Source organism: Quercus suber, unplaced genomic scaffold, assembly GCF_002906115.3.
Source record: "Quercus suber isolate HL8 unplaced genomic scaffold, Cork oak 2.0 scaffold_1138, whole genome shotgun sequence".
Classification (NCBI taxonomy): domain Eukaryota; kingdom Viridiplantae; phylum Streptophyta; class Magnoliopsida; order Fagales; family Fagaceae; genus Quercus; species Quercus suber.
This window is the reverse complement of record NW_027070541.1, coordinates 1-10,291: the sequence shown is the minus strand read 5'-3', so window position 1 is coordinate 10,291 and position 10,291 is coordinate 1. Positions and strand designations below refer to the sequence as shown.

At 35.4% G+C, this 10,291-nt stretch overlaps 1 protein-coding gene across 2 annotated transcripts; it reads left to right on the top strand.

Moving 5' to 3' along the window:
- Positions 1 to 1,952: 1,952 nt before the first annotated feature.
- On the top strand, positions 1,953 to 10,271 carry LOC112039168 (phytochrome E). Of its 2 annotated transcripts, none has more exons than XM_065769389.1 (3): positions 1,953 to 4,276; positions 4,957 to 5,764; positions 7,101 to 10,271. In XM_065769389.1, exons 1-3 carry the CDS (start codon positions 2,230 to 2,232, stop codon positions 7,414 to 7,416), a joined length of 3,171 nt encoding a protein of 1,056 aa, XP_065625461.1. In that variant the 5' UTR covers positions 1,953 to 2,229; the 3' UTR covers positions 7,417 to 10,271. The 2 variants fall into 2 exon arrangements, with proteins under 2 accessions (XP_065625461.1, XP_065625462.1); XM_065769390.1 differs by having other exon boundaries at positions 1,954 to 4,276; positions 7,104 to 10,271.
- Positions 10,272 to 10,291: the final 20 nt, after the last annotated feature.

Here is a 10,291-nt window from a genome sequence, read left to right as displayed (position 1 = left end):
AAGCATTATCATCGATCTAATTTGGTTCTTAGTTGTTTACTTAGGCATCGATCTGTTTACTAGTTTATATAGAACTGTCTAGGCATCAAAATTTTATGATGACTTTGATACTTGGAATTATCATAGATTACTTAGTTTCCTTGAACTCAATGGCTTTGGATCTCCCTTAGAATTTAGGTCTGGTACTTGTTTAGTTAGAGTTACAATTTACTTGCTTTCCGTATAGTTCTCTGTTGATAGTTCTTTCAGCTTTCATGCTAAGTGTGATGAATGGGTTATTTAACACGAGCACACACACACAAAAATAAATAAATAAAATGGACACCTGGGCACAAAATTAGACTATAGTTAGAAGCTAATTTGGATTTGATTTGAATTTTGATTGTACTTCAACTTTAGTATATTATTATCCAGCTTGCTAAGGTTAAAAATGGTCATGCATAGTCATTGAGAGAGACACGAAAAATTGTTTTTTTTTTCTATATCCTCCTCGCCAACCATCCTAGATTGGACTATCAATAATACTGTCAATAATATCCTTAGTTTTAGAGAGTTTTTACTTAATTGTAATTTCAATTGAGTCAGGAGAGAATATAATTCAACAGTTCACATTGCTGCAAAACTCTCCCTTTCATCCTTTAAGTCTTTTGTTTCAATAAACTCAGACTTCCAGATGTCTTAAGGACAGTTTGTGAGGCTAATTGTAGTGCCCCTATTTTAGTTTGATTTTATATATGTTGAAGTTTATCTATAAAAATAAAAAAATAAAAAATAAAAAATTCTTTTTGTGGGTAGGCAAATGTTACAATTCAAACTTGACCCCAAAAAAAAAAAAAATGGTACAATCTTAAGAAAATATTGTATGAAGCACATTTAAGTTCAATTTTATTTTTGCATATTAGCTGCACCATAATGCTCCATTAACTTGTGTAAGTAAGTATGGTATCCAAATAATTTTGTCCCCCCCAAAAAAAGTGGGGTATTCCAAATAATACATTCGAGGTATTGGGCTTTCATGTTGGTCCCCATATGGCCAAATGCTAGGTAGATAAGATAGGCATTGCACTGATGAACCATCATCATCATCATTATTGTTTTGTTATTTTGAAAGACCCTTTTTTTTTCCCCTAATGTTTGATAGAAAGATCATAATTTCATTAAACCAAGACAGAATTTACAACAAACAGAAATAGACATCTGAGAGGAATCTCCTCCACCCAAAATTTTACTATACATATTCTAGGTTCCTTTGCTGATATGGGCCACAATGAGAATCATCATTTTTAAGAATACTTCAAATAACATAAGGACAACTTTTTGGCAAAATTTTAATTGGAATATGTGTGACATGTCACTCACATGTTTTGCACTGATTTCCAAGCACCTACGTTGTTCATTCTTTTTTCTTTTTTTGTTGTCCACAAAAAGTTAGTCGAACGTGTGGTCAATATCTATCAATGGAAACAAATGCAATAAAATAAACCGAGATACTCCGGAAATTTGATATTCCCTATAAAATAAGACATAGCTATTAAAATAAGTGAAATTGAGAAAGTTCTAAAAAAAAAAGTCAATAATTTTTTTATTTTTTAATAAAAAGTATTTTAAAATTATTTATTAATATATATCTTAAAAATACACATTAGTAAAATTTTAAAAAATAATAATTAAAAAAATCATTTTAAAGAGTACTTTTTAAAATAATTGTTAATAAAATATTTTAAAAAAATTCTGCACTATTTTTATGAAGTATATATAAAAAATGTGTAAAAAAAATTAATTATTATTTTTTAAATTTTAAAAAAAAATTATTTTGTAAACCAATACTCTTACAACATCATATAACTTTTTCGATAAGAAATATAATAAGAGAATAATAATATTGGATTAGCAATTAGAGTAATGCCAAGACTGGATTAGAGAATAAAGAAAGAAAAAAGAGTTACCTCTAGTTACCACTAAGACTGGATTAGCCGTGAGTAATTCCTGTTTTCAAGAAGATAATCACAAACTGCAAAAAATGAGTGAGACAGAGACTTGTGGAAGGTACAGCCAGAAGAATCAAGCAACAGAGGCGGCAAGTACAGTTATGATAAAGATCCAACTACTCTTGCTCTTACTATTACTACTAGTTCTAGTCCTATTATGCAGCCAAGCTAAAGAGGCAGAGGCAGAGGCAGAGGCAGAAGCAGAAGCAGAGTCAGAGGTATCTCAAAATATTAAAAAAAAATGGGTCCAGGAAGTGGAGAAAGAGGCACAACAACCTTTTCATCTTCAGCTGCAAGCAATATCATGAAGCCAAACATTAACAACAACAAGGATAAAAGAGACAAAACAATTGCTCAGTACAATGCTGATGCTGGGCTGTTGGCTGAGTTTGAGCAGTCTGGTGAGTCTGGTAAGTCCTTTAACTACACAAGATCAGTGTTGCATGGTCCACAATCTGTGCCTGAACAACAAATAACTGCTTATCTCACAAAAATCCAAAGGGGTGGTCAAATTCAGCCCTTTGGTTGCATGCTTGCAATTGAGGAACCCACTTTTAGAATTATCAGTTATAGTGAGAACTGCTTTCAGTTGTTGGGTTTAACTTTAGACACTCAACTTGAGTCAAAACAGTTGAAGGGTCTGATTGGAACCGATGCTAGAACCTTGTTTACTCCTTCTTCTGGAGTTTCTTTGACGAAAGCTGCCTCTTCTAGGGAGATGTCTCTGTTAAACCCTGTTTGGGTCTACTCCAAGAGTACCCAGAAGCCATTTTATGCTATATTGCATAGAATTGATGTGGGGATTGTGATTGATTTGGAGCCTGCGCAGTCTGGTGATCCTGTGTTGTCCCTTGCAGGGGCAGTGCAGTCACAGAAACTGGCGGTTCGGGCGATTTCTAGGCTGCAGTCACTCCCTGGGGGAGATATTGGTGTGTTGTGTGATACAGTTGTGGAGGATGTTCAGAAGCTAACTGGGTATGACAGGGTTATGGTTTATAAGTTCCATGATGATGATCATGGTGAAGTTGTGTCTGAAATCAGAAGGTCGGATTTAGAATCCTACTTGGGTTTACATTATCCTGCTACAGATATCCCTCAAGCTTCCCGCTTCTTATTCAAGCAGAATCGAGTTAGGATGATTTGTGATTGCCGTGCAAAATCTGTAGGGATCATTCAGAGTGAAGAGCTAAAGCAGCCTCTTTGCTTGGTCAATTCAACTCTTCGTTCCCCACATGAATGTCACGCGCAATATATGGAAAATATGGGCTCTATTGCCTCATTGGTAATGGCAATTATCATCAATGGTAATGATTCGTCGAAGCTTTGGGGATTGGTAGTGTGCCACCACACCTCCACCCGCTATGTCCCTTTCCCTCTTCGGTATGCTTGTGAGTTCCTTATGCAGGCATTTGGGCTTCAGCTATACATAGAGCTTCAAATGGCATCACAATTGGCAGAGAAGAAAATTCTCCGAACGCAAACCTTACTATGTGACATGCTCCTCCGGGATGCTCCATTTAGTATTGTGACACAATCTCCTAGTATCATGGATCTCATTAAGTGTGATGGGGCTGCATTGCTCTATGGCGGGAAATGTTGGTTATTGGGTGTTACTCCAACTGAATCACAGCTGAAAGATATTGCAGAGTGGCTGCTCACTAATCATGGGGATTCTACGGGGTTGAGCACAGATTGTTTGGCCGATGCTGGTTACCCAGGTGCTGCTTCACTGGGTGATGAAGTTTGTGGCATGGCTACTGCAAGAATCACTTCAAAGGATTTCTTGTTCTGGTTCAGGTCTCACACTGCAAAGGAAGTAAAATGGGGAGGAGCCAAGCATCATCCAGAGGAAAAAGACGACAGCAGAAAAATGAACCCAAGATCATCATTTAATGCTTTTCTTGAAGTAGTAAAAAGTAGAAGCTTGCCTTGGGAGGTTTCAGAAATTAATGCAATTCATTCTTTGCAGCTTATTATGAGAGACTCATTTCAGGATATGGAGGACAGCGATTCTAAGGCATTGAAGTTCATTCAGCAGAATGATACTGAGATTCAGGGGATAGATGAACTAAGTTCAGTGGCATGTGAAATGGTCAGATTGATTGAAACAGCAACAGTTCCAATTTTTGGGGTTGATTCAGCCGGTCTCATCAATGGATGGAATGTAAAAATTGCTGAATTGACAGGATTACAAGCTAGTGATGCTATGGGGAAGTCCCTGGCCAATGAAGTGGTTTATGAGGACTCATGCAGAACGGTTGAAAATCTTCTATCCAGAGCTTTGCAAGGTAAATCTTTTTTTACGTTAACAATGACATTCATTGAATTTGAGTTAACTATCTAACTCAAATATCATAGTAAACTACATTGCATTTCATAACATCTGTATGACACAAATAGCTTCCTGATCTAACTTCTATGACTTCTGTTGGCATTCAATGCATGAAAATCCTAATCATTCAACTCAACTCCACAGACGCACATTGTAAGTACATGGTGTGGTTGCATGAATAAATTTGTCCATTCTATAGTGACTTGAGCCATCTTTTCTCTCAAATCATCATATCACATTCCTTTTGACCCTTTGCAGTGCTTTAAGTGCCAAAGAAGCACTACCAAATGACTCTTATAATTGTGACAATTCTTATTCTTCATTGCCATGCCTAAGCCTCCAACGAAACTTCCTCTGACTTTATTTTTAAATTCTGTTTATTGAATGCTTTGGGGCACAGAACAAACTTTTTTTTTTGGGTGAACTATGAGTATTACATTCAATTGTAATACTGTACAAAGTTATTCAGGCTAAATATTTGCAAAGATATGGGCGTTGCCCTTCAGTTTGCAGTCTTGCATGTCACTTCTTTTTATATCTCCTGAAGAAATTCCCAGACTTCAGCCTGCTCATCTTCTATTTTCATAACATTACCCTAATGGTATAATTTCTAGTTTAACTTTTATTACTATCCAGGTGAGGAGGACAAAAACATTGAGTTAAAGTTGAAAAACTTTAGGTCTGGTCAGCAAATGTCAGTTGTATACATTATGGCTAATGCCTGCACAAGTAGGGATTATGAAAAGAATGCTGTTGGAGTGTGCTTTGTGGGTCAAGATATTACATCTGAGAAAGTTGTTATGGAAAAATTCATCCGCTTGCAAGGTGATTATGAGGCTATCATACAAAGTCTGAATCCATTGATTCCGCCCATATTTGCTTCCGATGAGAATGCCTGCTGCTGTGAATGGAATCTAGCCATGGAAAAGCTAACTGGTTGGACGAGAGATGAAGTTATGGGTAAAATGCTCCCTGGGGAAATCTTTGATGGTTTCTGTCAGCTGAAAGATCAAGATACACTGACTAAATTTATGATTTTATTGTATCGAGGAATTAGTGGTCAAGAAACGGAGAAGTTCCCTTTTGGATTTTTTGACAGAAATGGAAAATTTGTGGAGGTGTTCTTAACAGCAAACAAGAGGACTGATGCAGGTGGAAATGTAATTGGTTGTTTTTGCTTCTTACAGATTGTTGTGCCTGACCTGCAGCAGGCCTTAGAAGGACACAGGCAGGAGGATAAAGAATGCTTTTCAAAATCAAAGGAGTTGGCTTACATCCGACATGAGATGAAAAATCCTCTAAATGGTATTCGCTTTACCCACAGCCTTCTTAAAACTACAGCTGTTTCAGAACATCAGAAGCAATTTCTTGACACTAGTGACGCATGTGAAAGACAGATCATGACAATCATCAACGACATAGATTTCAGAAGTGTGGAGGAAGGGTAAGGCTTCTCAATGTAGGCCCGTGACATGCATTACATTTTAAATTCTATGTTATATTTTATTGGTTCTTTAAGTTCTTCATCTGCAACCCATATGTTGCAGACACCATATATGTTTGTTGGACCTGATTGATGGTGATTGATTCCAGTTGACCTGATTGAGCATAATTAATGCTGAGTGATGTCGATTCTGAGGACTTTTTAGGATTTAATTTTATTAGCTTTTATTTTCGTGTTTAATGTAATTGATTATGATTTATTTAAAGGCCCCAGGGTTCTCTAGTGTAGATGGCTTATCATGGATTCATAAATTTTATTTGGGAATTTCCTTCAGATGCTTGGTTCTGATTCTAAGCAACTCTTGGTGTTGAAGCCATGCTTTTAGCAACCACCTGCCCCATGCATAAGTGCTTATCCTAATCAAGGGCCTGGACTGGCAAAGATCTTTAAATGGCAATGACTTTTTTTTTATAGTGGAAATGGGCTGAGAATGCTTCTCAATCAGTGCTGGTGCAGTTTCCTGACAAATACTGGGACTGAAAATTGAGAATATCCTTGCATGGAGGCATCTTTCTTTTCAATGTTCGATGTTGATTCTAGGTAACTCTAGGTGCTGACTCCTAGATTTTGTATCCTTTTTCCCCTACTTGGTGGTGATTCCGAGCAACCCTAAATGCTGATTCCTAGGTATTCTACTCATTTTCCTCTGCTTGGTGCTAACTTCGAGTAACCATAGGTGCTGATTCCTAGGTTATACCAAGCATCACCATAAGCTATAGAACTCGACCAAATTCTTTATATGAAAAGCAATTAATTACATTAGAGGTTCAGGAGAAGGACCTTTCTCATCATTATTTCTCTATCTTTGATGCATGACACTGACACACATGCTTGTTTAAGCTTTCCGAGTTCTGTTGCTACTTAACTGCAGTTGTTAAATAAGGTCAGAGAAAGACATACACTCCCCCCCCCCCCCCCCCCCCCCCCCCCTTTTTAACATAGGAAAAGATAACTGAATTCATTCTTCCTTCATTTATAAGGACTATTTTAATCAGATTTAACTTTTCCTTAACTGTAGTTTCTTTGATTATGCAAATTGCAATTTTTCTTTCTATTAATCTTTGGAAATATATTGTTACTCCTTTGATTATAAATGATCTCATTCTATCATCTCAATCATATTTACTTCTCTCTTTTTTGTTTTTGGTTTTTTTTTTTCCAAATTATTGTTAAACACCTAGACACCACTCTCCATAGACTCAGATTAGTCATTGTTTGCACTTATGAACCTGTGTAGCAATACCCATAAGTGCGTAATATCTAATCCTGGTTACAGCAGTAGCTTGCAGTTAAACATGGAAGAATTTCTCTTGGGAAATGTTTTGGATGCCATTGTTAGTCAAGTTATGATATTGCTGAGAGAAAGAAGCTTACAGCTTTTTCACGAGATTCCAGAAGAAATCAAAACACTATCTCTATATGGTGATCAAATTAGGCTTCAACTGGTCTTGTCAGATTTCCTGCTTAATGTGGTGCATCATGCACCTTCTCAAGAGGGCTGGGTGGAAATCAAAATATCACCTGGTCTGAAGGTTATACAAGATGGCAATGAATTTATCCGTTTACAATTCAGGTATCCCAACCATGACTAATTAATTTTTAATTATATGCACAGCTAGTATATTTAAAAATCCCTGCTATTTCCTTTGATGCTATTTTCATTACATTATAAACTACTTTTGAGTTAATATATGAGCTTTTAAGGAGTTACACCTGTAACAAATTTTCAAACAACACAAAGATTAAATACTAACCTCCTGCCGTGATTGTTCGAGTTCTTGAAGAGAAATTTTACTCGTGGTAGTTTTTTCAGAGAGAAACCTTCTAGCTTTTGGCCTACGTTTATGAAACCTTTTGATGGAACCATATGCTCATTCAAAAGGTTAGGTTAGGGACACCTCTTTTTCTGTTTGTTTCTTTTCTAAACTCTTTGGAGTTAGTTAGCAGATACTTCATTTAACTGTTCATAACACAACCTTTCAGCACTAGAATCCAAATAGGCTGAATCGTTTTTTTTTTTTTTTAATCACACTAATATTAAATAAATAATATAAAAATGAATATACAATAATTGATAATCAGGATAAATCCTTATATGGGCCACATTAAATCTCCTAATGCTGAAATTTCTCACAATACCTCTCATCTTATTATCTGTTTATCATAATTTCTGCGCTTTAAAATATTAATTTTTATTTCTTTTTAAAAATATATTACGTTAGAATAGAAAGGATACCTTCATGTTGTTGAGTTGAGTCCTTGCCATGTAAAGTCTGTTAGTTAAGTAACCAGCGTCTTTCTTGACTAGGCTTGAAAGTCATGTAGTCCATTCCATTTAGTTCATTCAAACATTTGGGGTCCAATAAAAGTTTTGCCTTATTTGGTACTTAGATTTTTTGTCATTTTTTTTTTGTTGATGATTAGTCAATTACTCTCGAGTCACTTAGTTCTATCTTATGAAAGATATATCAAAGTTGTATTCCATTATCAATCTTTTTACATTGAAATAAATAGTAAGTTTGGTGTTTGAATTTGTGTTTTTAGATCTGATAATGCTCATGAATTCTTTTCATACATATTTGAATCAATTCTTTGACAATTATTGCTTAATTCATCAGTCTTCCTGTTCACACTAATGATGTCAATATCATATTGTACCAACCCATACTGGACCAAATGGTATTTACTGTACTGGCCACTAAACCAGTAAAAATAACCCCCTGAAACATATGGATAAAATAACGGGGTGTGCCTATCTGTATTGATTGTACCAGGAATTTGTCAGGTGTCTTGGCCGGTGTTGATATTTCGGACAATACAAGAAAAGGAAAAAAAAAAAAAGGAAAAACAATTAAAAGAGCTATAACACATGCAATTTGGGCTAATATGTTGGCTAATGCATTTGGGCTAACTTCTATGTTTATAAACACACACACACACACATAGTGGTAACCCTAAAACAGTACGTATTCGATACTAAAATATTTTGTCCCCGTCCAAACCAAAACAGACTCCAATACAATATTTGACAACTTTGATCCATAAGCATTGTCATTGATTCTCGCTAACACTTTACAAGGGCCAATTTTCCTCACTGAGCTTGTTGTATTACCCATCTCAAATTAAAACAGCCCATAACCATAGTCACTAGCTTAAAAGATTACCTCTCTCTTGTCCCTTCCACTCATTTTCCTACTTCCTATTGTTGTCTTCATGAATGTGTTTTATAAACTTATCTTTGTTGTTGTGTTAGTTGATTGGTTATATGAAAATCCTGCATGACAGAGTACCCATTGCTTAGGATTATTGCCCACTGACCATCTAATCAGATTTCCAAGAGTTTTATTGATAAGTTTGGTCTGCCTATTGGATGGCAGATAATATGCAGTACATATACAGTTTAGATTGTTGAAATAGAAAGAGGAAAATAAAATGATGCAGAGAGAGAAAACAGAGGCAAGAGAATTAAAGTGGTTCAATTTGATGCCCTAAGTCCACAACCAAAAGCCCTTAGTGGCTACGTCTTCGCCTTATTGAATTGTATTTTACAATGAATCTAATATAGGGTATATATAAGAATACATTAGGTGCATTAGGTTTAGTATACTAACCCTAAAACCATAGTAACCCGTGGTATTATAGAAAACCATGGTCTACGTTTTTATGGTAATATCTTGATATATTCTAAAGGTTACACATTTATGATAATATCCTAACATATTCTAACATATATCTCAATATTCTCCATTATGTTCTCCAAACATGGCTTATAAAATTTGTCCTAATCAAAAGTAACAGAATTCAGCCCACCAAGCAGGCGAGCAATCTCTTTGAAGTACTATTTAGCTACATGAGAAGCATCCAAAGTCTTCCAGCATGGTATAAAATCCATCTGCAATTACTATAATAGAATCCATACTTGTTTATGTTCGAGGCAACCCAAGAGTGAAATCTGTACTAACATCAGTCCATGATCTAGTTGGACTGGGCAATGGTCTGTACAAACCAGCATTGGTAGTTCCTCCCTTTCACACTTGACAGATGTGACAACAATCAATAAACTGTTTAACATCACTTATCAGCTTTGATAACAACTGATGCAATGTGATTGAGAGAACAAAATAGTTAAAGAAGGGAACTTAAAAAGCTAGTTCAAGCTATAAATTTAGCAAGAACATTTCTACTCAATTCCTGAGAGAAAAGGAGAGAAAGCCACATACGTTAGCTGAAATTTCATCTAGTAATTCACCAAAAGACTATCATTACAACTTAAACAAATCCTTAATAAGACAATATTATTAGTAAAGACACAATCACAACCAATAATTTTAATTTGATTTAACAGTTACTAAATCTATCCTACAATGGTCACATGTATTAAAATGTCATATGAATTATTTTATAAAAACGTAAAAGACATAAAACTGCTGCAAAAAGAAACCAAATGGATCACATAGATAACTTATG

Coding starts and splice junctions, on each gene's coding strand:
- LOC112039168 (XM_065769389.1), top strand. CDS start 2,230: ATGGGTCCAGGAAGTGGAGAAAGAGGCACAACAACCTTTTCATCTTCA. Junction 4,277..4,956: donor TCTATCCAGAGCTTTGCAAG/GTAAATCTTTTT, acceptor ATTACTATCCAG/GTGAGGAGGACAAAAACATT. Junction 5,765..7,100: donor TTCAGAAGTGTGGAGGAAGG/GTAAGGCTTCTC, acceptor TCCTGGTTACAG/CAGTAGCTTGCAGTTAAACA.